General features: G+C 45.6%; 1 protein-coding gene across 4 annotated transcripts in view; it reads left to right on the top strand.

The window, feature by feature from the left end:
• The window catches only part of LIMD1 (LIM domain containing 1), a 92,024-nt gene extending 64,418 nt beyond the window's left edge, over positions 1–27,606 (top strand). Inside the window, exons 3-9 of one of the 4 annotated variants that reach the window (XR_010113959.1) lie at positions 11,741–11,808; positions 14,386–14,448; positions 19,119–19,249; positions 19,888–19,939; positions 20,763–20,831; positions 23,281–23,504; positions 24,787–27,606. Coding sequence is in view for 1 of the 4 variants with exons in the window: in XM_055280200.2 (XP_055136175.2) it covers positions 11,741–11,808; positions 14,386–14,448; positions 19,119–19,249; positions 19,888–19,939; positions 20,763–20,831; positions 23,281–23,418 (521 nt within the window). In the remaining 3 variants the exon portion in view is untranslated. Of the gene's footprint in view, positions 1–11,740; positions 11,809–14,385; positions 14,449–19,118; positions 19,250–19,887; positions 20,039–20,762; positions 20,832–23,280 lie in introns of all 4 variants that reach the window. The other 3 variants (XR_010113958.1, XR_010113960.1, XM_055280200.2) reach the window with 3 other exon arrangements.
• Positions 27,607–27,845: the final 239 nt, after the last annotated feature.

Below are 27,845 nucleotides of genomic sequence, written 5' to 3'. Positions count from 1 at the left end.
TTAAGGCGGGGCAGGGCATTTTCACTTCTTTTGTGATTCTTCAGTTACTTCAGGCCATCTGGGCGTATACGTGCAAGTCACAGGGGATGCGATAGCTTGGCTTGGGCTCAGAGGCCTGACAGTTCCGAAGCATGCTAAGGTTTGAGAACCACCTAAGTTTTTGGTGTTTATCCCTTGGCTATTCCATTTTGTCCTCTGTGCTTATTAGCTCCACCAAAGCCACAGCAGCTCCCTAGTGTTACACCTCTACGTATGAGCCGCCATAACACGTCAGTGAGGACAGTGAAATTTGCCTCTTCAAGGGAGCAGAAGGAAGTTTAATTGGGAGTGCCAGCAAATCCGCCTACTTCCCTGGAAGGACTGAACGTTTATACCGCCCCCTCACAAATCCTTATGTTGAATCGCTAATCCCAACATGCTGGTATTTGGAGGTGGAGTCTTTGGGTGGTGATTAAGTCATGAGAGTGGATACTTCCTGAATGGGATTAGTGTCCTTATAAGAAGAGCTCAGAGATGTAGTTAGTTCCCTTTCCACCATGTGAGAACACAGCAGGAAGACAGCCATCTGTAAATCAGGAACTGGATCCTCACCAAGAACCCGACCCTACTAGCACCCTGATGTTGGACTTCCAACCTCCAGAGCTGTAAGAAATAAATGTCTATTGTTTAAGCTACTTGGTTTATGGTATTTTGTTCTAACAGCCTAAAATGACTAAGACATTCCCCTTAGTCTGAGAGATATTCCTTTTGGAATAGACAACAAGAGAGACAGTATAGTGTGGTGGAAAGAGTGTTGACTTTGCATGAGAGAGACCTGGGTTTCAATCTCAACTCTTCTATTTAACTTCTAGCTACATAGGTGAATTTAACCTCTTTAGCTTTTGTTTCTCCATCAGAAAAAAAAAAAAGCATCAGTAACTTGACCATAATACAGTGAGTTTCCTTTTTCTTTTTATTTCTTTTTTTTTTTTTGAGACGGAGTCTCACTCTGTCGCCAGGTTGGAGTGCAGTGGTGCAATCTCGGCTCACTGCAACCTCCGCCTCCCGGGATCAAGCGATTCTCCTGCCTCAGCTTCCCGAGTAGCTGGGATTACAGGCACACGCCACCACACCCAGCTAGTTTTTGTATTTTTAGTAGGGACGGGGTTTCACCATGTTGGCCAGGATGGTCTTGGTCTCCTGACTTCATGATCCGCCCACCTTGGCCTCCCAAAGTGCTGGGATTATAGGCGTGAGCCACCGTGCTCCGCCGACAACTGAGTTTCAACTGCCCAAACATTAGGGCACATTATTGCAAGATTAATGAAATGACTCAACGAGGCCTCCAGGGCTGGCCGGCTTAAATTGTGCTGCTTCAACCTGTCCTTGTCCTGGCTGTGGTTTGGCACCACCTAGTGGCGGCTGGGTGCTCTAGCTTAAATGTCAATAAGGAGGATTCTGGATCCTGCTTTTGATTGGAACTTTCAGGACAGTGGCAGTGATTCCAGGAATTTTCAGGTTAGTTGGCATCTGTTTCATTGGCCAAATCTGGGGTAATTCAGCCTGGAGAATACCTTTTCTGCCTCCCTGCTTCTCAGCACCAGGTTGCTTGCTGTTTCCTACCTGGCCTCAGCCTCCTCTCAGCAACTCCCTTTCTCCAAAGATACAAACTTTAGCCTGTCTCCAAGTGGAAGGTTATCTATCAAGTTACATCTAAGTGCCTGTCATCACAAGGAGTTTTTACGGAATTGTTCATGACACTTAATTGAGACATGAGGCAAGTAAAGGACCCAGTACCTAGAAAGTGTTTGAATGAAAATTCCCTTTTCCGGCCAGATATGGTAACTCACACCTGTAATCTCAATGCTTTGGGAGGCCAAGGCGGGAGGATTGCTGAGGCCAGGAGTTCGAGGCTGCAGTGAGCTATGATTGCACCACTGCACTCCAGCCTGGGCAACAGAGCAAGACCCTGTCTCAAAAAAAAAAAAAAAAAAAAAAAAGGAAAAAGAAAGAAAGGCCTGCCCCATTTCCTGGCAGAAGAGAGAAACTGGATTTTGCATATAGGTGTGCATCCAACAAGCATTAAATACTGCTGCATGGTCTCATGATGCAGTGGAAAAAGCACAGTCTTCAGTCAGACAAATCTGGGTTCCCATCCTGTCCACTTGCTACCTGGGTAAGCCTCAATTTCCTCACTTATGAGATGAAAACGATAATGTGTAATTCATAAGTATCATGTTTTTACTCCAGAAAGTTAGGAGTAATCCTTGGGTGTGATTTCAAGTGATTCCCCAAAATAATCAATTCCTGTATCCTTGTATTGCTCCATGACATTGACATGTGATGTGTTTTATTTCTGCCTCACTCTTTGCTGAACCCTTTCCACGCTTGCTGAAACCTGGAGTAGGTGATGGCTTTGAGTAGGAAATGACTTTGTGAGTTTCTTCCGTAAAAGGCATGTGGCAGTACAGGGTCAGAAGGTGGGGTGATGCAGTAACCTGTGTGGCAAAGTTTTCAAGCATTTAAAAATATATGTGAAAGCCCTAAACATAGTACTTAGACCACAGAAGACAATCAGTAGATATTAGGCTTTTCTGCCACTCAGAATACAAACAAATATATTTTGATAACACTAACCAGTTTCTAAACTCTGGTGGTCTTTCAAAACCAAAGTGAAAAATGAAGTGTGAGTTCTTCAGAGCAAACTAAGCCCCACCCTCTTAGGTCAGTGGGAGAGTCTCAGTTTTTTAAAATTTGGAATAAAGGAAAATCAGACGTAGTCCCCCAACCCCCTGTACTGGCCTCCTGTATCTGGACATGGGAATTCTCAGCTGTGGGAACTGGCAGCAAGAGGACTTATCTAGCCAGCTGGACAATTTTTTAAATGATGATCAGAGCAACACCTGCTCATTGGTAAATGTTTGGGAAGGTGTAGGAAAGTATATAGAAGCAACCAACTAGGAAATAAACCATCCCCTCCACCATGCAGATTCTTTTTTTTTTTTTGGAGACTGAGTTTTGCTCATGTTGCCCAGGCTGGAGTGCAATGGCGTGATCTCAGCTCACCGCAACCCCCACCCCTTGGGTTCAAGTGATTCTCCTGCCTCAGCCTCCTGAGTAGCTGGGACTACAGGCATGCGCCACAATGCCTGGCTAATTTTGTATTTTTAGTAGAGAGGGGGCTTTTCCATGTTGGTCAGACTGGTCTTGAACTCCCGACTTCAGGTGATCTGCCCGCCTTGGCCTCGCAAAGTGCTGGGATTATAGGCATGAGCCACTGTGCCTGGCCTTACCATGCAGATTCTAAATATGTCCACTCAGAGGCATTGCCACTCATGGGCAGATTTCCTTTCCAGTCTTTTTTTCTTTGAATTTCTTTATATAGTTGAGATGCACAATTTTTAAATCTTGCTTTTTTACTTTTCACATTATAACATAAGAGTTTTCTTTTAAAATTCAAAGTATTGTTTTTCATATTACACATATTTCTAGAAAAATTTAATATAGAAATATATGAAGTGAAATTTCTCTCTAATACCATCCATCACTGTACCTAATACTAGAAAGAAAATTTAAAATATTAAAGTATATAAAGTAGAAAATGATGTTTCACTGTTCTACCAGTGTTAACCACTGTTTGTTTTTTTCCCTTTTGTATATCACTGGTATCTGCAAATTACTGAAATGGAATTGTACTATAAATACACTTGTCAAGTTTGCTTTTTCCACTTGTCAATATATTTTCAGTCTGGGTGCAGTAGTTCACACCTGTAATCCTGAGATGGGCTGATCACTTGAGCTCAGGAGTTGTTGACCAGCCTTAGACAACATGGCGAAACACTGTCTCTACAAAAAATACAAAAATTAGGCAGTTGTGGTGGTGCATACCTGTAGCCCTATCTACTCAGGAGGCTGGCTGAGGTGGGAGGATTCCTTGAGCCTGGGAGGCTGAGGCTGCAGATTGCATCACTGCACTCCAGCCTGGGTGACAGAGTCAGGCTCCATCTCAAAAAAACCCCAAACATATATATATATGCGCTATTCTTCTGTAGTATAAGCATTTTCCAATATCACTAAAACACTATTTAAATGACATTTTAAATAGCTATGTAACATTTCATCATTTATATGTACTCTGGTTTATATAACCATTCCTCTAAGGCTGCCAGCTTGGATCTAAGTAAATATTTATTTACTTTTTAAAATTCTTTCCCAAAGCTAAGTCTCAGATAACCTCACTGAGTCAGAGATAAACATTTTAAAGTTTCCCTTCAAGGGAGAGTTTATCATCTTACACTCTCAGCAGTAGCTTATGAAAATATGCAGTGACAACAGTCACAAACACTTAAAAAATCTTTGTTGATCTCCTGGGTGAAAAAGCTCTTGTTTAATTTGTTTCTTAACACTAGAGGGTTCAGTGCTTCTGCATGTTCAATGATCTTCCTCTGTGATTTTTGGAATAGAAACGTTGATTTCCAGCTCAGATTCCTTAGAACTTGCTAACCCCATTCCTGGAACCAGAGTGCTGTTTGCTGTGTTCTCCATACATTGGATCAGAAGCCCAAGCTCTGGAAGTCCTGCGCCGTTTCCTGGTGGCCTCCTAGCTCCCTCTAGGGGCCCCATCCGCAACTGCAGCCCCACCTCCTTTCCTCTCTTGAGGAATGAGTTTACCCTGCGGGAATTCCGAGAAGGAAGAGGCGAAACTGGGGAGCTCTACAAGTAAAGATTTGGACTTTGTGATCAGTGTGTGAATAGTTTTGCTTTCTGGTTGAGCAGCTCCTCTTAGGTGGGCTGTCTTTTTTTTTTTTTTTCCCCAAGACGGAGTCTCGCTCTGCCATACAGGCTGGAGTGCAATGGCGCCATCTTAGCTTACTGCAGCCTCCGCCTCCCAGGTTCAAGCGATTCTCCTACCTCGGCCTCCCAAGTAGCTAGGATTATAGGCGCGTGCCACCACGCCAAGCTAATTTTTGTATTTTTAGTGGAGATGGGGTTTCGCCATGTTGGCCAGGCTGGTCTCGAACTCGTGACCTCAAGTGGTCCAACCTCCTCAGCTGCCCAGAGTGCTGGGATCACAGGCGTGAGCCACCACGCCTGGCCAGGTGGGCTGTTTGTGTTCCTCGTCACCTTGTTCCTGGGGAGGGACAGAGGGCAGCAGATTAGCTGTCACCCAGGTAGGTGTCCGATTTGGGAAAAACATGGGAAAGATACTCTAGTTAGTTCTCATTTTCTTTTCTAAAACTTCGAGTTCTCTGGAGTCCCTTTATAGAGAGGAAAGTTTAAGTAACTGAAATTAATTTCCATGGCTGTCAAGGGTGTTCTGCTGATGATCCCTGAGATCACCCAGCTGTAGGTAGACATTCTTGGTACCCTAGTTTAGCAGAGTCAGAAAATACTGCGAACGTTCAAGGATGGGGATCTTCTAGAAGAGAGGGCAACAGTAACTGAGGGGAGGACAAGAGAGCAGCTTTGGAGACCTGAAGAGTTGTGGCCTTCTGTGTAAGTCCTATTGTCCCTTCCACGTACCCCCACCCACATTCCCCTACTCCATTAAACTTTGTTTCAGGTTATAAAAATAATGCATAATTATTGCAGGAAAAAACGGTAATTGAAAATTACCTATTTCTTACACTCAAAGATAATGACTTAAGATTTGGTGTACATCTTATGTATATGAGTGTACACATAATTTTGTCATCATATATGTGAGTGTGTTCATAACTGTAACCCACATACTTGTATACTTCCTTTAAAATATTTTAAGTAGTTTTCCCTGTCAATAAATATATTTTTTAAAACACAATCTTTTTATGGCTGCATAATATTCCAACATGTATATGGGTCATCATTTAATAGGAATTGGATATTTGATGCTCATTTTTAGCAAGCTATTATAAATAAAGCTGAGATGACGATTTCCGGAACTAGGATAAATTCCTGAAATAGAATTTTTGGGGAGAAAATGTCTGAACTTTCTAAATTCCACTGACATTTAATGCCAAATTTCTCTCTTAAGAACTTGTTTCAGCTTCTGCTATCCCTTGCAGAGTGTGAACAAGTATCTGTTTGTCTGTGTCATTACTAACACTGGGGTTATCATTCTTTTTAAGCTTTGCTACTCTGATAGGTAAAGCATAGGGTTTTTTGTTGTTGTTGTTTGTTTTTGGAGAGACAGAGTCTCACTCTGTCGCCCAGGCTGGAGTGCACAGACGTGATCTCAGCTCACTGCAGTCTCAACCTCTAGGCACAAGTGATCCTCCTAGCTCAGCCTCCTAAGTAGCTGGAACTACAGGCATGTCCCACTACACCTAGCTAATTTTTTTATTATTTGTAGAGATGGGATCTTGCTGTGTTGCCTAGGCTGGTCTTGAGCTCCTGGGTTCAAGTGATCCTCCCGCCTTGGCCTCCCAAAGTGTTGGAATTACAGGTGTGAGCCACTGTGCCTGGCAGCAATATTTTTTAAATCATGAGGAAAGCTAAAGATTTTATTTTATAGTTATTGATCATTTGTACTTATTTCGTGGTTTGTCTGCCTATTCTTTACCCATTTTTTATATAGGAATGTTACTTGAGTTATTTTCGTATTAGAGTTAAATCCTTTTCTGTCATACAGTATAGATGTTTGCTCTAGTTTGTTATTGCCTTTTGGTTTACGGTGTTTCACCTAAGTGTGTGTGTGTGTGTGTGTGTGTGTGTGTGTGTGTGTGTGTGTGTGTAAAACCTACTGGAAGGTACTATAGGAAATAATCCTTATTTACCTATCACCCAGAATGCACAGACATTTTTACATTATAGTTTTGGTTTGATATTTTTTATAAAGGAAATTAAATGTATAAACATTGTGTGTGTATTTTAAAACCTACTGGAAAGTACTATAGGAAATAATCCTTATTTACCTATCACCCAGAATGCACAGACATTTTTACATTGTAGCTTTTATTCTGTATTTTTGTAAAGGAAATAAAATATTATATAAAAATTGGAATCATCTTGATTCCTTTTCCCATCTCCCTTCCCTAGGGCAGCTGCCATTATGAATTGAAATTTTCCTACTGTTACCATATATGCTACTATCAATAAAAAACATACAGTACTCGGCCGGGCGCGGTGGCTCACGCTTGTAATCCCAGCACTTTGGGAGGCCGAGGCGGGCGGATCACAAGGTCAGGAGATCGAGACCACGGTGAAACCCCATCTCTACTAAAAATACAAAAAAAAAATTAGCCGGGCGTGGTGGCGGGCGCTTGTAGTCCCAGCTACTCGGAGAGGCTGAGGCAGGAGAATGGCGTGAACCCGGGAGGCGGAGCTTGCAGTGAGCCGAGATTGTGAGAGGCTGAGGCAGGAGAATGGCGTGAACCCGGGAGGCGGAGCTTGCAGTGAGCCGAGATTGTGAGAGGCTGAGGCAGGAGAATGGCGTGAACCCGGGAGGCGGAGCTTGCAGTGAGCCGAGATTGTGCCACTGCACTCCAGCCTGGGCAACAGAGCGAGACTCCGTCTCAAAAAAAAAAAAAAAACATACAGTACTAATTTACAGTACTAGTTTGTGGCTGGGCATGGTGGCTTATACCTGTAATCGCAGCACTTTGGGAGGCCAAGGTGGGTGGATCACCTGAGGTCAGGAGTTCGAGACCAGCCTGGCCACCATCTCTTTAGAGATGGTAAAACCGCATCTCTACTAAAAATACAAAAATTAGCTGAGTGTGGTGGTGAGTGCCTGTAATCTCAGTTGCTTGGGAGGCTGAGGCAGGAGAATCACTTGAACCTGGGAGGCAGAGGTTGCATTGAACCAAGATCGTGCCACTGCACTCCAGCCTAGATGACACAGCGAGACTCCGTCTCAAAAAAAAAAAAAACAGTGCTAGTTTGTGTATGTGTGTGTGCGCACTCTCAAACTAACACATATATGATCATTGGTATATCTTCAGGCATTTTGCCTTATTTGCACTGGTATTCAGTTCAATTAATAATGATATGCATAGATCTAGCCCTTTCATTTTGACTGCTGTCTGGTGTCACATCCAGTAAATACAGCTCCAGTTTCTTCGTCTATTTATCAATTCTCATATCTAGTGAACACTGAAGATGCTTCTAGTTTTTCCATAACGGCGTTGCCGTGAACATCCATACATGTCTGTCCTCATGCATATTTGGGTAATCTTCTCAAGGGGCAACCTTAGAAGTGTGTTGTGGATTATGTGTATTTTCAGATCTATTGGCCCTTGACAAATTGTTCCCAAGTAGTCATCCCAGTTGATGATACTCCCACCAGTGTGAAAGGGCTCCTCTTGTCCCACACCTTCCAAGACATGCTATTAGATTTAGTAATTTTTGCCAATCTATGAAAGCGAGATAGAATCTCATTGTGGTTTTAGTTTGCATTATCCTGATCGTTGATAGGATAGAACATCTTTTTATTATAGATATTGGGGTTATGATTAATAATCCTGGTTACTGCCTAAGGTATAACAGGTTTTCTATTCTATGCACTTTCTCTTCCTGCCCTTTGCTCATTTCCCCATTGGATTATTTATCTTTTTCTTATTGATTAATTGGTGTTCTCTGTGTCTTAGGTACTAATACTATTTTGATTTATTTTATTTATTTATTTTTGAGACAGAGTCTTGCTCTGTTGCCCAGTCTTGACTCACTGCAATCTCCACCTCCCGGGTTCAAGTGATTCTCCTGCCTCAAACTCCCAAGTAGTGTGTGGCACCATGCCTGGCTAATTTTTTTTTTTTTTTTTTTTTGAGACAGAATCTCCCTCTCTCACCCAGGCTGGAGTGCAGTGGCACGATCTCGGCTCACTGCAACCTCTGCCTCCTAGGTGCAGGCGATTCTCCTGCCTCAGCCTCCCGAGTAGCTGGGATTATAGGTGCACGCCACCATGCCCAGCTAACTTTTTTGTATTTTTAGTAGAGACCATATTGGCCAGGCTGATCTCGAACTCCTGACCTCAGGTGATCCACCTACCTCAGCCTCCCAAAGTGCTGGGACTACAGGCTTGAGCCACCGCGCCCGGCCAATTTTTGTACCTTTTGTAGAGATGAGGTTTCACCATGTTGGCCAGGCTGGTCCCAAACTCCTGACCTCAAGTGATCCTCCCGTGTCAGCCTCCCAAAATGCTGGGATTACAGGCGTGAACAACTGTGCCCGGCCAGATACTAATAGCATTTTATATGTGCTTTGGCCATCTTCCGATCCATGGCTTACTCTTCCTTTTTTCTTTAACTCAACATGTACTGCACTCTGTTAGAGTATTGCCAAGCCCTCGCCTCCAAGTATGAAGCTGACTTAGCTATATCTTCAAGGAATGTAGCATATACTCAGAGTATTAAAAAGTCCTACAGGAACCAACAGGAGGGCTGGGGAAACATTCAGACAACACTAGATCTGGTAGCAACGAGCACCACAGCAAAGAAGATGTATTAGTCCATTCTTGCATTGCTATAGGGAAATGCCCGAGACTGGGTAATTTATAAAGAAAAGAGGCTCACGGTTCTGCAGGCTGCATAGGAAGCATATGCTGGCATCTGCTTGGCTTCTGGGGAGGCCTCAGGAAACTTACAATCATGGCGGAAGGCAAAGGAGGAGCAAGCACTTCATGTGGCTGGAACCGGAGGAAGAGAGGGAGAGTGGGAGGTGCCGCACTTTTAAACAACCAGCTCTCACAAGAATTCACTATCACCACGACAGCACCAAGGGAGTTGGTGCTAACCCATGAGAAACCACTCCATGATCCTGTCACCTCCCACCAGGCCCCACATTCAGCATTGGAGATTACATTTCAACATGAGATTTGGGTGGGGACAAATATCCGAACTATATCAGAAGGGTCTGGCCAGGCCTGAAGGAAAGGGCCATCCAGTTAAGCGAAGCACAGAGGCATGAAAGTGGGTGGTCAGCCGAGAGTCTTCCTCATTTCTTTCCTAGCCTTAGCCTCTTGGCTCTTCAGCACCTCTGTTCCCGCCTCCACGTCTCACCTGCAGCCAGGACAGCTGAGCACTTCTGCCTGCTCTGTCTCTACTGCTCTCCATGCGGCCTCAAGCCCTGTCCTGGGACCCTCGCCAGTGCCTCCCTGCTGGGAAGCAGGCTGGATTTTCTTCAGCAGTTGCATCTTTTAAACCTTGCTTATGCTCTTTTTTCTTGTACAGAAGTTTACATTTTTGATGTCTATTGATCAGTCAACCTTCATGCGGTGTGCTTTTTATATCTTACCTACAAAATCCTTCTCCATGCCAAAGTCAGACTTTCTTTTCTTATAGTAAAAATAAATAAAATATCACAAAATAGAGAATTAAAAAGCTTGTAGTTTCTTTTTTTCTTTTTTTTTTGAGACGCAGTCTTGCTCTGTTACCAGGCTGGAGTGCAGTGGAGTGATCTCGGCTCACTGCAACCTCCATCTCCCGGGTTCAGGCGATTCTCCTGCCTCAGCCTCCCAAGTAGCTAGGATTACAGGGACGCACCACCACACCCAGCTAATTTTTGTATTTTTAGTAGAGACGGGGTTTCATCTTGTTGGTCAGGATGGTCTCCATCTCCTGAGCTTGTGATCCACCCACCTTGGCCTCCCAAAGTGCTGGGATTACAGGTGTGAGCCACCACGCCCAGCCTGTAGTTTCTTATACTAGTTTCTGTTTTTTATACTTAGGGCTTTCATCCATCTGGAGGTTTTTGTATTTGTAGTTAAAGTTACTTCCTTTTTTATGCCTTTTCCACTGCGTTGATGCTTTCAGGGTCCTCTCTGAGGTCTGACGAATGTTCTTTGATAGTCTTGTCGCTATCTGCGTTGCACTGCTTTGCCTCCTGTGGGTGTCACCAGGCGAGGGCAGCCAGTGTTTGTCTGGCGGGTTTCTCTGTATCTCGGGCACTGTTTGTGACATTGATGATTTTACTTTCATTTTGTGAGCTGGCCCCAAAGGGCTTGGTTTAACTTTTGGCAGAGAGTTCATTCAGTTTCTGAAACCCCCACATTGCCTGTTGAGTATGTGTTGAGCCTGGCACTGGAAATGCCCTCAGATCTGTGAATACTGCCAAGTAGGGGATCCCGGGACACCCTAATGATCCCTCTGCCGACCTTGAGCTCACAGCCCCATTGTGTTTTCCATAAGAGATGAGAGGGACTGATAAAGGATGTTTGCCTGGGTTAGTTAGCCCTATGGAAGCAAGAGTTCCATCCAAGGAATCAGGGTGCTTTGAACTTTTCCCACTCCTACCTGCTCGTTTTAGGTCAAGAGAAAACAAAAATATCCTTCCAACAATGTATGTTTTCTACAGTTTAGGCGAGAAATGGATAGGAAAATAATAGTTAACCAATGTATAGCACTCTCCTGATAAGCAGTCACAATGGTCCTGGAGCACATGTCCAAGGTGACTGTCATAAATGCCTGTGGGAAACTGCATCTTCACAAGAGACTGTTGCCCAGACGCCCCCTTGTGTTGCCTCTGCTGTCCTGCCACCAAATGCTTTGCTGGCGTCTTTCCAAGCAGATAGGAGGTGCTGGAAGGTGAGCGTAGGATGACTTCCAAGTCAGCCCTTGAGTCTTTTTGCCAAATAGCACCTGCCAGGGCACCGTTCCTCCCGGCCTCAGCCTGCCTGCCTCTCGCCGAGGGCCACGGCATCTTTTAGGAACTGGAAAGTGTCATTGACAGTTGGTGGTTTTTATGTGTTTATTTCTGCCTAAAGATTTTGCTTTTCACTTTTCACTTTTCCCACTGCCTATTAAAATTTTTCTTTTTTACCCTGTCTTTGTGTTTTTTTCCTTAGGCCGGAAGCTGAGAGGAAAAGCCTTTTATTTTGTCAACGGCAAAGTGTTTTGTGAAGAAGACTTCCTGGTGAGTGTGTCACCGAAGCCTCCCCTTGCATGTCCTGGCCAGAGTCGGGGGCAGGGGCCTGGGGGGACCTGGGCCAGCGCGTGGGGAAGCTGCACTGCTGGAGAGAGGGGCCCTGCTTTTCCTTCTGTAGGTGTATGGGGGTGGCCGTGTTCCTGAGGCCAATGGCAAACCACACAGCCTTGTACTTTGAAGGAACTGTGGGGTCACTTGTCTATCCTCTTGCTGCTGTCTGCAGTTCTGCCTCTTCCACCACCCTGGACTCCTGCTCTAAGACCTCTGGACTGGGACCTGGGCTCTCTTCTTCTCATCCCACTCTCTCTGGGAATCTAGCTTCTCCCATGGACTGGAAGTCCATCCATGTGCCAGTGGCTCCCAGACCTGAGCTCTAGCCCTGTCGCACCTCTGAGGCCAGCTGCTGGCATCCCACTGGCCCCTGGGCTGTGTCCCAGCCCCGCACATACCAGCCCCTCACCATACTTCGGTGAAGCAGAAAAATCTTACCTTGCCTTGGGTCCTGATCTGTGAGAATTGCCTCCTAGGTTTGTCCTCGACCCCGCCTCCTTGAATGCAGTCAGGCGTTGAACTCTGTGCTGCCATGCCTTCCACAATTCTACCTCCGTTCACACCTCCGGCACGGCTCAGCCAGGCTAGCTTAATGGCCGCCACACACCCGCATCAAGAGGCCCTTATAGGGCATAAACCTGGCCTGCTTGGTCCCAGCATGTGCAGGGTACAAAGCACACTCAGAAGCTCTCTGAGGTCTGGAATCCCCAGCTGCCCACACGTGTGCAACCTCATGCCTTCATGCCTTTGCTTGGGCCATTTCCCCTGCTTGCAACGTCTTGCCCCTTTATTTTCCCAGATCCCCCCAACAGCTTTCCTGTCCCTCCTGCACCCACAGTGGAGGAGCTCCTCTGTGCTGCCACCATGCCCGGGGCCTGCCCTGGCAGGGCTGTGGGCTGTTAGCCCTGAGCAGTATGTCTGTTTACAAGTCTCTCCTCCATTGACTGAGAGCTTCCAGGGTGGAAAGAACATGCATCTTCACCTTCACACCTGCAGATTCTAACACGATGCCATGCAGAGTGGGTGCTTGGTAGATGGTGGTTGAAATGACCCTGTCATCTCAGGGATGAGGAATGTGAGATGCAGAGATGGGCTCAGGGCCAGCTTCTCCCTGCCTTCCCTTGGAGAAAAGCTCTATTTGGTTTTCACTGAAAAGTTGATTCATTATGACTTCTGTTGGCCAGAAACAGACAAGCAAACCCAAACGGGCTTAAGTAAAAAGGAAATTATTCCAGCGGTGCCTCAGGAGTCATTTTCTCCGCAGTTTTTGGCCCTGTATATCAGTGTTAGCTTCAGTCTCAGGTCCTGTGTGATGGCCAGATGTTGGCAGGACCCCAGAGTTTACATTCTCTCAGTTTCACATCCGATGGGCAAGAGTGCCAGTCCCGCCTTCGGAATCCTCCACAGATGTCTCCTGGAGTCTCCTTGGCTCTTACTGGGCCACATGCCCACCCCTGGAAAAACTATCAGTGCTGGAGGAATGCAAGGCTCTGATGGGCCAGATCTGTCAATGTCCTGCTTGGGCTCTGGCATGGAGCCAGCCCACATGGTGATGGGAGCCATGTGGTGTGGAGCTGGGGGCTGGATCTCAAATGAAAATAAAGAACTATTACCCCCAGAATGGGGCGTAGGTGCCAAATAACAGAAACCTCCACCACACGGTGTAGGTTGCAGAAAGTTTCCCTTTTTTGTTTTTCACACCTTCCTTTCATAAGGTTTCCCCCAGTTAAGTTGTGTTTGTAATACCCAAACTTCTAGTCTAGTGTGTAGCATCTAGTATGTTTTTTGAAGAGAGCACCTCGTGTCTTTCAAGACTCTGTGTGTGTATGTGTTTAGGTAAGATAAGGTAAGGTAAAGCAGATATTTATCAAGTTTCTTTGAAGCTAACTATAAAAGGCATTAGCTTTTTAACCAGAACCGGAGTTGAATTTGATTCCTATCCTTACCCTTTGTTGGCTGTGTGACCTTTAAAGGTTCACTTAACCTCCTGAGCTGCCCTCTGCTTCTATTTGAGGATTCCGGGTAATAATGTAGACCTTTCAGAATTGTCGTAAGCATTAGAGTGGTGGTTTCAGAATCCCCTGAAAGGCTTGTGAAAACACAGATTGCCAGAACCCACTCCCTGAGTTCCCAAATCAGTAGGTCTGGAGTGGAGCCCAAGGATTTGCATTTTTTACAAGCTTTCAAGTGATGCCAGGGAACTGCTCTTTGAGAACCACTGAGATGGGATTAAAGCATCCCTATATACTGTCCCTTACATAGAGCCTGCCATGCTGTGGGTGCCCAGACACAATCATTGTTAGAGTGAGTGGTACTAGTATTTGTGATGGCTTTTGTGGCAGAGCATATTCTATGACTCAGCTCACAGCTGTGTTGTACTTGGAGATGACAGAATTCTGCACAGAGTGTGACACATCTTTCTGAGAAATTCCTTATAATCCTCTTGGCTGGTGGGGAAGTGGCTGATTCATCTTACCAGTCTGGGTTTAACTTTCTTTTCTTTTTCTTCTGCAGTACTCTGGTTTCCAGCAGTCGGCTGACAGGTGTTTTCTTTGTGGACATTTGATCATGGACATGGTGAGTAGGCCAGCCAAAGAAGAGAGCAGCATCTCAGGTGGAGGAGGAGGTTTTCAGAGAAAAAAGAAATTAATAATTGAAGACAGTGTTTCTTATCTTGATTCGTGGTTACGGCTGGGCACAGTGGCTCATGCCTGTAATCCCAGCACTTTGGGAGGCGGAGGCGGGTGGATCACGAGGTCAGGAGTTTGAGACCAGCCTGGCCAATATGGTGAAACCTCGTCTCTACTAAAAATACAGAAATTTTCCGGGTGTGGTGGTGCATGCCTGTAGTCCCAGCTACTTGAGAGGCCAAGGCAGGAGAATTGTTTGAACCCTGGAGGCGGAGGTTGCAGTGAGCCGAGATCACACCACTGCACTCCAGCCTGGGTGACAGAGTGAGACTCCACCTCAAAAAAAAAAAAAAAAAAGTCCCTGTAAAGTGCAGCTTGCTTGTTCTAATAGAACCCACATTGTTGGCTTTTATTGGAATTAACATCTTTAACCATCTAGAACACACGATGTCATGTTTCCGATAATGCTCTCTCCTCCTCTGGGCTGTTTGAATCACACTGGCCTCCCTCTGGCTTCTCTGTGATCCTTGTGGCATCCCAGGTGAGATGCTAAATACAGTCTGTTTTTACTGCAGAAATCTCAGCTACCTTGGAGTCAAATGCAGAAAGCCAGAGGAGCAAAGTTGTTTTTCCCCCCATGTTATGCCCAGCTCATACCATTATGAAGATGAGTTTTTAGGGCCTGTCATTTAGTTCTGAGACAGCAGAGCAAGGACCAGGTTTTATACATTCCATTCTTTGCTCAGTCACTGGCTCTCTGAGGTTATTTTGGGCTTCAGGTCTTCAGTGGGGACAATTTTTCCCTAGAGGGTTAGCTTATGAGGTTAATGAATACAACATCAAATTGTTCACCATTGGAAACAAGCCTTTAAGAAGTTCTTTAATACACTGATCAGAGGAAATGATTATATAACACACTTTTAGTTGGAAAGAGTTAAGTCCCTCTCTAAGCTGACTCATTAATTTCATTCTAGAGAAGCTAATTTCTAATCATTAGTATTTTTAATTTTACCTTTTTATTGAGAAATAACTCATAGAGTAAAAGATACTAATCTTTTTTTTTTTTTTTTTTTTTTTTTTTTTTTTTTTTTTTTTTTTGAGACGGAGTCTCGCTCTTTCACCCAGGCTGGAGTGCAGTGGCGCGATCTCGGCTCACTGCAGGCTCCGCCCCCCGGGGTTCACGCCATTCTCCTGCCTCAGCCTCCCGCGTAGCTGGGACTACAGGCGCCTGCCACCTCGCCGGGCTAATTTTTTGTATTTTTAGTAGAGACGGGGTTTCACCGTGTTAGCCAGGATGGTCTCAATCTCCTGACCTCGTGATCCGCCCGCCTCGGCCTCCCAAAGTGCTGGGATTACAGGCGTGAGCCACCGCGCCTGGCCAAAAGATACTAATCTTAAGTGTACATCTGAACGAGTTTTCACATATGCATATACCCCTGTAACCACCACCCAGATCAAGACGTAGAACACTTCCCAAACTCCAGAAAGTTCCTTCTCGTCTCTTCCCACTCAAGACCCCACTCCCACAAAGGCAATCATTATTCCAACTTCTTTTGCCAGAAATTCATTTTGCTGGTTTTGGAACTTCATATAAATAGAAACATACAGTATAGACTCTTTCAGGTCTTATTACATACGTTTTTGAGCTTCATCCGTGCTGTTACCTGTATTGGTAGTTCATTGATTTGTATTGCTAAGTGGAATTCCATTGTATGGATATAGCACAATTTATTTCTCCATCTCATGTTGATGGAGATTTGGTGGTTTCTAGTTTTTTGCTATTTATGCATGAAGCTGCTGTGAACACTCTTGTACATGTCTTTGATGGACATAAACACTCATTTCTGCTGGTTATGTGCTAATATTTATAAAACATCAGTGACCCAGAGCCCTCCCTATTCGTGATGAATATCTGCTATCTCCCAGGCTTTGACAGACCTCAGCAGAGGTCTTAGCCCTGTTAGAGCCATGTCCTCATTAGTAGCCAAGACTTCCCTGGGAAACGTGGCCCTTCCCCCATGCTTGCAGTGGAAGGTAGGCAGAAGCTACATATGCTTACCTTTCCTTCCCAGGTATCTTCTAGACTCTGTAGGGCTCTATTTCTTTAGCAGAATTTGCCTTTGTTTTTAGTGTCCTTCTGACAAACCTACTGCATATGAAGTCAACATGGTCCGAATTTATGAGTATGATTATACCCTATTCTTAGTTCTAGTAATCCTAAGACTTCTTTGGATAACCTCAGGGTATGTCATTTATCTATTGCTGCATGACAAACCACCCTAAAACTTTGTAGTTTAAAACAACAGTGATTTCTTATTTATCATCATGCTTCATGCTGTGGGTCAGGATTTAGGTCAGGGTTCAGCAGGCCAATTCTTCTGCTCTGTATGGCATTGGCTGGGGTCTCCTATTTAACTTTGTTCAGCTGGTAGCACAGTTGAACTGGAACATCCAAGATGACCTCTCACCCTCCAGGCCCCTCTCCCTGTAGCCTCTAATCATTCAGTAGTCTAGTTCAGACTTCCTTACAGCAAGAGATAGGAAGTGGAAGCTACCAGTCTTCTTAAGCCTTTGACTCAGAAATCTCAGAACATTGTTTCTTCTGCTTTCTGTTAATTAAAGAAAGTCACAAAGCCAGTTCTGATTCAAGGCGGGGGAGGGAAATACTCTCCATCTCTTGATGTGAGATCTCTACCATTTGGGATAGTATGAAGTTGAACCTTCAGTCTTTCAGGTCTTCTCTAGGACTTGAAAACTTTTAGTGAATGTCTAGACAGAACCCCAGCTGTCTAACTCTGTGTAAATTGTCTCTCTGTATACCCGTTTGTTAATTGAAGGGTACATTCTGGGCTTGCAGGTTAGAACCAGGCATGGTCTCACATAAAAAAAGTATTACGGCTAGTCACAATGCAGCAAAATGGCATCTTTTTCCAATCTTACTTTAGGCACAATGTGGATTAAATTAATTTAAGGATCTCTTTCTGCCAAGACAGCATTCATCTTAGGGAAAATGCATTCCAAGGTCCAAATTGCCAAATGGGGTTTTGGAAGCCCAGCCAGTTGTTCTTCCTGTTTTGCCTTACTGCAGATTGAGAGGGCCCTCAAAGGTTAGTGAAACCCAAGAGGGAATGAGGAAGCTTGAAAGCTGAGCATTCAGAGGAAAGCTGGAATAGCACAACACCCTCCTCTTGCCTCCTTGGCTGGAGCTTGTGCAGTGTAGAGTTAACTGCCTGAGGCTTCCAGGGGAAGGAGCTGGAACACAGCATATCTTTACCCCTGGGTCTCGCAGTATACTGACAAGGCTTCCCCAAATCCAAAATCCCCTTTCTTCAGCCTGTTTGAAGGCTTTCTATGTGGGCCCCCACTGCTGGATGCTGATGACCGTTCTGTACATTCTTTACAGATGCATGTTTTGGTGTGACCTTGCTCATGTTGATTCTGTAGTTCAGTTGTTTTTTGCTAAGTTTCATGATGCAGGTAATTGCAGAAATGAATCTCCTATTAAGTCAGTGAAGATGCTTTCAACTGCAAATTATAGAAAAAACCCAGACTCAATTCTAGTTAAACCAATGATCCTTCAACTTTAATATATCAGAATCACCCTATTAAAATACCAACTGCTGGGCCTTACCCCCAGAGTTTCTGATTCAAGAAATCTGGGATGGGGTCCAACAATGTGCATTATTAACAAGTTTTCAGGTGATGCTAATGCTGAAGGTCTGGGGTCCACACTTCGGGGACCACTGACTTCATAGGAATGATATTTTATCTCATCTAAAAAGAGGCTTGGAGGTACACGGTTCCATGATGAGTTAATTCAGTTACTTATGGACCTCACCAAGGATGTTCTTTCCATCTCTTCTGTTTCCTGCTCTCCATGTCTTGGGTCTGTCCTGGTTTCAGGTTGGTTCTGGCAGTTCCAGTTATCCCATCGAGATCCAGATTAAATGACACTGAGAGGAAGAAGTTTGTGGGGCTTTCCCTCTATTGCGTTTAAAAACAACAACAGAGAAACTTTACTTATTACACTTGGATTTAAGGTCATTGGGTTGAGTCAGAAATTCTAGATTATCATGCTCCAGAGTCAAAGCTGCATGGAAGGGGGCACCCAAGAGGCAGAAGCGAAGGGATTCCTTTTGAGCTCTGCTATTTCCACATGGAATTTCATTTCATTTTTCCGAGTACTTGCTGCTTCCCAAATCTGGGAAGGATGGATCCTTCTGTGGCCCTGCTTTGCATCGTTTGCCACTTCTTCATGGTGGATTGTGGCCCTGGGATTGGCCCATCCCTTCCTTACCATCTCTTTCTATTAAAGAACCATGCAAGAGTTTCCCGTTCTGGGTGAGGGTTGGAAAGGAGCCCTCTTTCCCTCCCAGCTCAGAGACCCTGTGAGAGGCTGCAGGAAAAGGATTCCTGTGTGGTCTCTTCTGTGTATTCATCTAAACAGATTTGCCTTTCCCACCCCATCACCTCTTGCTCTTCTCCTAGGTGAAACTCGGGGGTCAGTGTACTCTGTGTGTGACTGCTCTTGTAATCCTTAGGCCTGATGTGTTTCTCTCCCCTTCCACCATCTCATCCTTCCCTATAATCCCCACTGAGTCTTGGTCTCTCCTCCAGATCCTGCAAGCCCTGGGGAAGTCCTACCACCCCGGCTGTTTCCGCTGTGTCATCTGTAATGAGTGTTTGGATGGGGTACCCTTCACTGTGGACTCAGAGAACAAGATCTACTGTGTCCGAGATTACCACAAGTAAGAAGGGATGGGAGCAGACAGGACCCATTCGGGTAGGCCAAGCTGATCTCAGCAGAGTGAGTGGTGGAAACCGACAGAACTGTGTTTGCCAGCCGCCCTTAGATCACAGTCCAGCAAAGGCTTAATGGTTTTGAGGGGTACAGCAGGGACCTTGGGAGGTTGGTCGATGCCAGCGTTGATAGGAATGGGTTAAAGAATCATGTTTAGTGAAAAAAAAAAAAAAAAAAAAACAGAGCACAAAAAACTAATAATCATATTTGTGGCTAGGCCTCGGGAGGAATCCACCAAGCCCTGTGGCTTCAGCGTTACCTAACTTGACAAGGCCCCTATGCAGTGCTGGTTCCTACCACTCTTGGTTTGCCTGGGCCTGTGCTAGGCACCATGAGAGGTGTAAACAAATGGGTTAGTGCTGTCCCCAGAAGAGTGAGAGGCAGCCAGTGTCCTCATTGCAGCTGGGGAGCGAATACTAAGGCATATTCCACAAAGTGAGCCAGGTTCCAGTCATTCTATGAGGGAGGAAAGCAAGGGGCAGGAGGCGGCATGGAGGAAGGCTCCATGTGGATTCCAAGTGCAAGTCTGACTCCGGAATTTGCTCCCAGAAGCAACATTTCCTGCTGCTTTGTTTCTCCCCGCAGGGTGCTGGCCCCCAAGTGTGCAGCCTGTGGGCTTCCCATCCTTCCACCTGAGGTAAGATGCCCCTCCAGACATGCTCCCAGGGCTTCGAAGACATGAATATCTCCCTGGGCTCGTTTACAAGATCCATGTCCTGTCCTTACAGCTTTTAAGGTATCCTTTTAAAAAATCTCAACTCTGGCCTGGTGCAGTGGCTCACACCTGTAACCCCACCACTTTAGGAGGCCCAGGCAGGAAAATTGCTTGAGGCTAGAATTTAAGAACAGCCTGGGCAACATAGTAAGACCTCATCTCTACAAAAGATTGTTGAAAATTAGCCAAGCGTGGTGGCATGTGCCTGTAGTCCTAGCTGCTTGAGTCCAAGAGTTTCAGGCTGCAGTGAGCTATGATGGTGCTACTGCATTCCAGCGGGTAACAGAGCAAGACCTTGTCTCCAAAAAAAAAAAAACCCACTTCACCTTTGAGATAAGTCTTGTCCTCACCCTTCCTTGTTGACTGGCTTCCCCAGCCCACTACCCTTCTTGTGCTGATTTGTCCCCATAACCAGGTCAAACTCCCTTACTTGATACTAATTCTTGGATTAGCAGATGAGCAGAAAGGCTTGTCTTTTCTTCATTTTTTAAAGTAAGTGTCCATGTAGGTCTTTCTTTCAGTGTTAACTCTGACATTCTAGGAGGAAGGACTCCTGTCCCTCCCACTCCCCCTCTCATCAGCTTAAATGTATTCTTCTTCCAACAAGTACTCCTGATTTACCTTCTTCTCCCAAGGCCACCTACTTGTTACCCAAAACCCTCTTCCCTCCCCACCCCACGGTACATCAAGCCCGACAGCCCCCCAACAGGCCTCTCCTATGTGTTCTTGCTTTTTTTGGTCCCAGGGTTCAGATGAGACCATCCGTGTCGTGTCCATGGACAGAGACTACCACGTGGAGTGTTACCACTGCGAGGTAGGCCCCTCCCCACCCAGCCCCCAAAGCCCATTGCAGACATCCAAGAGAAAAGCATCCTGCGTTGACTGGGGCAAGAGGCAGTCAACAAGATTCTGGCAAGGGTCAGCCCTCTAGAGCTTCTGTAGGAAATGGAATGAAGGCTGGTTCTTGGGGGAGGTAGGAGAAGATGGAAATGCTCAAGGTATAAAGGTCTTTCTTCTGCATATTCAGAAGTATCAAGTCCTGTAACTGTTGGAGCTGCTTTCCCTGAAGCTGCAGAGCTAGGAGGGTTGTGGAGAGCATGGGTTTCAGGTCCTATCTGGGGGCCACATTGTCAGGCAGGTGTGCCATTTGGGGAAGGGACTCCCTCCCCTCCAACTTGCAGGCTGTTCTATCTGCCTGTAGCTCCTTTCTCAGCCGAGCCCTGGAAATCATGAAGCCCCTCTTGGAAACAGGCATGTCAGCTGGTGATATGAAGGCGGGTGGGGTCCGCCTGCCCCTTCCTGCCCTGTGTACCAACCCAGGATGAAGGAGCACTAGTACCTGATGACTGTCAGGAAAGCTAGGGGTCGCCCCTCACCAGCCCTTGTGAAGGGTGACCATGGAATTTCAGCCACAATTAAGTGAATTCACCCATGGAAGGAGATTAGATTCATTTGGTGACCTTGTGGGTAGGGAATGGGGGTGTCCCTCATATAGACTTGTCCCACTGCCAACATTGAAGAAATGGGTGGGAATCATTGCTGCTGGGACCCCAGGTGCCCCAGGTCACTGCAGGAGAAAAAGGTGAGGACATTTGCTCAACAGGCCTCTCCACATTTTCTAGACCAGTGCTATCCAAAAGAAATATAAGGGGCCGGGCACGATAGCTCATGCCTGTAATCTCAGCACTTTGGGAGGCCAAGGCCGGCAGATCACTTGAGGTCAGGAGTTTGAGACCAGCCTGGCCAACATGGCAAAAACCCATCTCTACTAAAAATACAAAAATTAGTGGTTGTGGTGGCACACGCCTGTAGTCCCAGCTACTTGGGAGCTGAGACAGGAGAATTGCTTGAACCTGGGAGGTGGAGGTTGCAGTGATCTGAGATCATGCTACTGCACTCCAGCCTGGGCGACAGAGCAAGACTCCATCCCCAAAAAAGAAAGAAGTATGAGAGCCACAAATTAAAGTCAAGTATCATTTTAAGTTTTCTGGTAGCCACAATTAAAAAGTTAAAAGAAACAGGTGAGATTAATTATTTTATTCAGTTCAAAATATCCAGCCAGGCATGGGCCCATTGCCTGTAATCTTAGCATTTTGGAAGGCCGAGGCAGGGGAGGATCACTTGAGTCCAGGAGTTTGAGAACAGCATGGGCAACACAGTGAGACCCTGTCTCTACTAAAAATACAAAAATTAGCCAGGCACGCTGTGCCTATAGTCTCAGCTACTTAGGAAGCTAGGATCGCGTCACTGCACTCTACTCTGGGTGACAGAGCAAGACCCTGTCTTAAAAAAATAAAAAATCCCGCTGGGCATGGTGGCTCATGCCTGTAATCCCAGCACTTTGGGAGGCCAAGGCGGGCAGATCACTTGAGGTCAGGAGTTCAAGACCAGCCTGGCCAACGTGGTGAAACGCTGTCTCTACTAAAAATACAAAAATTAGCCAGATGTGGTGGCACGTGCATAATCCCAGCTACTCGGGAGGCTGAGACAGGAGAATTGCTTGAACCAGGGAGGCAGATGTTGCAGTGAGCTGAGATCACACCACTGCACTCCAGCCTAGGAAACAGAGGGAGACTGTCTCAAAAAAGAAAAAAAAATCCAAATGTTATATTTTGAACATGTAATCAATATAAGAAAGTTACTCATGAGATTTTTTTTTTGTAACTCCACAATTTATTTTATTTCTTCTAAAAAAAAAAGGGATACGTGTGAAGATTTGTTACATAGGTATATGTTATATGTGTGCCATGGTGGTTTGCTGCACCTATTGTCCTGTCCTCTAAGTTCCCTCCCCTCACCCCCACCTCCCAACAGGCCCCGGTGTGTGATATTCCCCTCCCTGTGTCCATGTGTTCTCATTGTTCAACTCCCACTTACGAGTGAGAACATGCGGTGTTTAGTTTTCTGTTCCTGTGTTAGTTTGCTGAGAATGGTGGCTTCCAGCTTCATCCATGTCCCTGCAAAGGACATGATCTCATTCCTTTTTCCCATGAGATATTTTTACATCCTCTTTTTGTCCTAAGTCTTGGGAATCTGCATTTACACTGACAGCACATTTTAAGTGGTTCACAGCAAGTGCTGTGTGGCTGTGTCTCCTGTGTTGGACAGGCCTCCACAGGGCAGGAGCTGTGTTTCTGCACTAGCATTTCCTGCCTGTACAGAAAAACACAGCACCCTCTGCTGATTTTGGGGACTGTGGCCTTCAGGTCAGTCTTGCAGTCTGTTTTGTTTTGCTTCCCCTGGACATGTCTGCCTCCCCCCAGGACTGTGGTCTGGAGCTCAATGATGAAGATGGCCATCGCTGTTATCCGCTGGAGGACCACCTGTTCTGTCACTCCTGCCACGTGAAGAGGCTGGAGAAGAGAGCCTCATCTACAGCCCTTCACCAGCACCACTTCTAGCCAGAGCCACTTGCAGACATCATGGCAGGGGATGAGGAGCCGGGGTTGCTGCTGCTGCTTCCAGTGGTCCCTGGGGTGGAAGTGGGGTAGGGGAAGAGGAGGGGCAGGAGGGAGAGTTCCTGTGAGCATGTGGGGGGTGCCTTTCCTTTAACCAGGGAGGTGAACACTACCTGCCTGCTACATGTATTTTCCAAGTGCTTTTCTCTGTTGCCACATTTTCCTCAGGTTACTCAGGAAAATGCTCCAGCATGTGCGAGCACATGACCTGAGGGTACATCATAGCAACAAAGGAATCCTCCTGTCCCCTCTGGGAACATTTCATGCTTCAGAGGGAGAGGGTTTTATTGAGCTTGTTTCACAATATCCCCTTGAAGGGACAGCTCAGCTGCCAATACATTCAACCCTTTCTCTTCCTTCAGGAAAATACCTATACCCAAATGCTCCCTCCCCCCATGTATATCATGGCATGATTTAAGGCTTCTTTTCACCTGAGAGCTTCAGTTCTTCTGCAGAATGGCTGCAAATTTAATTGCATTAAGGCAAGAAGGAAGCTCTAATGTGTGCTTTGTATCCTAAGATGAATTTGCTTAGAAAACCAGAGTCAAGATTTGAAATAAGTGAGGCAGGGTTTCCTCCTTAGACACTGACAGCATTCTCTGTGCCCCTTCAAATCCTTAACTCTCCTAAAGGCAGCTGAGGCCGCGACAGAAATTTGCCCTATGTGAGCAAAACATACTTTGGGAGAAGAACTTGGTGCAGGCACCAGGATTTTTCTTTTGCCCACGCGTTTGCGCTGTTTTTCTCTGGAGTTCTCAAGAGTTGGTGACTTGGAAGGCCGCTTCTTCAAGGCAAGTCTCAGGAACCCATGCAGGGACATCGCTTGCACCTGTTTTTAGCTTATTTAATGACGGGCTTTTGGGAAGAACTGCCTGCATACTGAGAGACAGCTTCTTATAAACAGGGAGAGTTTTTGTGTGTGCGAGATCTCTAAGCCAGCGTGGGAGGGAGTGCCTCAGGATAAGTTATTATATTCATTTTGTTGGTTTCTGTCCTGCCCAATTCTTGGCACAGGCATTATGTTTGAAGAAACCAGTATAAGGTACACTGCTTTTGTCTGTTTAATTTTTTTAGTTGTTTCCCTTCACTTTCAGTCTTCCACACACAAAAAATACCTCACAGATAGAGCTTCACTAAATCACAGATTCAGGAGGAATTTGGCTTTCACACTGGACTCAGATACCTTCTTCAGTGTGTTGGAAATCACTGGCTTCACACAGGCCCAACTCCAGCTGGTCAGGGCAGAGTGATCGTAACTAAAGGTCAGCGGGGAATAGATCCGATTCAGTGCTTTTGCCTTATGCATTTCAGCATCCTGGCTCCCGAGGGTGGTAGGAGCTGAGGGAGGGCCACACACTGGCAAGATTTCAAGACCACTCTCTGCACTGAAGAGGTAAAATTTGCACTGCAAGTCACATCCCTGAGGCTTGAGGTCAGTACCCCTTGGTATTTCGATTAGAAGAAGCTGCAAAAGAAAGGCAGCCCATTTTACCATTGCCAGCCAGGCCAGGGACATGGGAGCCAGTGTGTGCACTCTGCCTCCTCACCTTGCACCCAGAGCAAGAGGACTGGGTGCTGGGCTGCAGAGGGCAGTCAGCGGAGCCCCTAGCACGTGTGAACTCAGGCTTTTCATTGGACCCGACTCCACTTCTAGGCCATGTTTTGACTCATTTGGTAACCATTGCCTGTAAGAAGCACAGAATTGGTGCCATGGATTATCTTTTCCATGTTGATGAAATTCATTCTGTTGGAATCCTTTGGCCAGATGTCACTTCAGCCAGGGTGTGCATCATCATTGGTTCTTTTTCACAGGCTGAGCCTCCTGAAAACCCATGAACGCTAGGGCTGGGGAAGTGAACCCTGAGATGGGGACCCTCTCTTCCCATCAAATCATCCAGCTCAGTGTGGGGCATGGCACGGGGGTAAATGAAGCCAGCCAATGTGTTAACCTGTCTCTGTCAACCTAAGAACGTTGGCCTTACTGACACACCTTTGCTCCATGTTCAAGACCAGAAGTAGCTGGGATTTGTTTGCAAACTGGATAATTAGTTTAAAAATCTGTGATTACATTTTTAAATGAAATTTTTAAAGTGGCCTAGATTGAGGTGATTCAGATAGGTTTGCAAACATACCATTTTATATTGTTGAGAAAGAACAAAAAGGAATTTCCAGATGTCCTAGAAATCCTAGCAACAGATTTCTCTGGTTGTCAGTTTCCCTGGAGAAGGCACCGGATAGGAATCTCCAATCAGTTGTTTTTCTCTCCGCTTCAGGACCTTGCACAAAAGCCATGAAGAGATGTTCACCTACCTGGTATTTTAAATGTTCTGTAAATTATTAGCCAAATAGAACTGTAGTGGGGTTGTAAGTTATGGGCACCTAGAAAGAAAACACAAGGACTTGGTAGGCCAGGAAGAAAAGGTTTTAAAATTTAGGATGAATAGCTCTTCTGGGTTTTCTTTTTGACAATTCTTGGACTTTCAGTAAAACAAGGAGGATTGTGGCCGGATTTCAGATCCCAAAGCCAGCCTCCATCTTAGGCCTTTGTCTCATTGTGCCTTTCAGGTTTTCTTACCCACCGTCTCCTGTTTTGTCTTTTTTTTCTTTTCTCCTACCCCTATCTTGGGACATTCAGAAACTGCCTGGGTGGTTTGAGAAGAGACAACCCAGTTTGATCTGCAATATAAGGATCCATTCGTAATCTCTCTCTCACTGATGTTATTCCCCCATCTGCCGTCTTGGTTCATCTCACCACAGAAGGGCATTTAGTCCTAACCAGCCATCAGCTGTGTATGGCAGCAGGATGGCACTTCCCATTTCTCTGTGGTTAGTGCTTGAGTGAAAACCTCTTTCAGCTGAGTCCTCTGAGGTTCTGCTGTTGAGTCCTGGGTGGCTGATGGAATGATTGAGGAGGTCTGGTCACCCTCGAGCGCCGTCATCGCCTTGTTTCCGTGGGCTTGTGTCACACAAAATGAAGAACAGAAATGTTAGGACTTAAGAGAATGTTTGGAATTCACACCTCTCTGCAGTCCTTTCAAGGCTGCTGCTCTGTGCTGTGTCCCATGCATGTGAAAGTAGAGCTGTGATGGCTGCTGGGATCCTTGCAAAGATCATGTGTGAGAATTGAGCACAAGACCACAAATTATTACTGCTTGATGCACTTGTTAAAACTCTATCTGCCAGGAAACCAAATTTTTTTTTCTTTTCTTTTCCTTTTTTTTTTTTTTTTTGAGACAGGGCCTCATTCTGTTGCCCAGACTGGAGTGCAGTGGTGTGATCTCAGCTCACTGCAGCCTCCACCTACTGGGCTCAAGTGATCCTCCCACCTCAGCCTCCCGAGTCGCCGGGACCACAGGTGTGTATGACTGACTACGCCTGGCTAATTTTTGTATTTTTAATAGAGACGAGTTTCACCATGTTGCCAGGATGGTCTGGAACTCCTGGGCTCAAGTGATCTGCCCACTTCCGCCTCCCAAAGTGTTGGGATTACGGCCATTAGCCACTGTACCTGGCACAATTTTTTTTGTACCCTCCTTTATGCCAAGAATCAGTCCTAATTTCTTTACTATGTGAAGTAACTTTTAAAGGTAACAGAAAAAGCCAGGCACAGTGGCTCATGCCTGTAATCCCAGCACTTTGAGAGGCTGAGGCGAGTGGATCACTTAAGGTCAGGAGTTAGAGACCAGGCTGACCAACATGGTGAAACACTGTCTCTACTAAAAATACAAAATTAGCTGGGTATGGTGGCGCACGCCTGTAATCCCAGCTACTTGAGAGGCTGAGGCAGGAGAATCGCTTGAACCTGGGAGGCAGAGGTTGCAGTGAGCCGAGATGGTGCCTTTGCACTCCGACCTGGGCAACACAGCGAAACTCTGTCTCAAAAAAGAAAAAAAAAAGTAACAGAAAAAAGAGTGAAATATATTAGCTATCTTTTATTCTGAGCCAAAACTTGACAGATGTGGGAAATCGCCATATAGTGTATGAAAATTTCATTGTACAGGGAAATTATTTTCCTCTGTGTCTTTTACTATAAAGTCATTCAGAATTTTACTGTTACTATAAAATTATGCAAAGTATTGTGACAAAACTGCATCAATTTGTTGACTATTAAAGTGCTCCTTGAACATTGTATTTCCTGGGTCTTTTCTGTGTGTGGAGTCAGCAAACTGTTTTTTGCTACCTGGACTTTGTCTTCTTTTACAGCTCTGGATTCTTAAAAGTACCACATAGGTATCAAACCTGTGAAGGGTATGAGATTTTACCCCACTTTCAGGCTAATAAAGTGAGCACACCACATGGGTTCATGGATACTGGCAGAAGTTATGAGACTCATAGGTCAGAGACAAAGGACAGTTTATTATAGCAACAGC

The sequence above is a fragment of the Symphalangus syndactylus genome, chromosome 1 (assembly GCF_028878055.3).
Source record: "Symphalangus syndactylus isolate Jambi chromosome 1, NHGRI_mSymSyn1-v2.1_pri, whole genome shotgun sequence".
Taxonomy (NCBI): domain Eukaryota; kingdom Metazoa; phylum Chordata; class Mammalia; order Primates; family Hylobatidae; genus Symphalangus; species Symphalangus syndactylus.
Note: the sequence above shows the minus strand (reverse complement) of the source record. Positions and strands in the feature narration are given on the sequence as shown.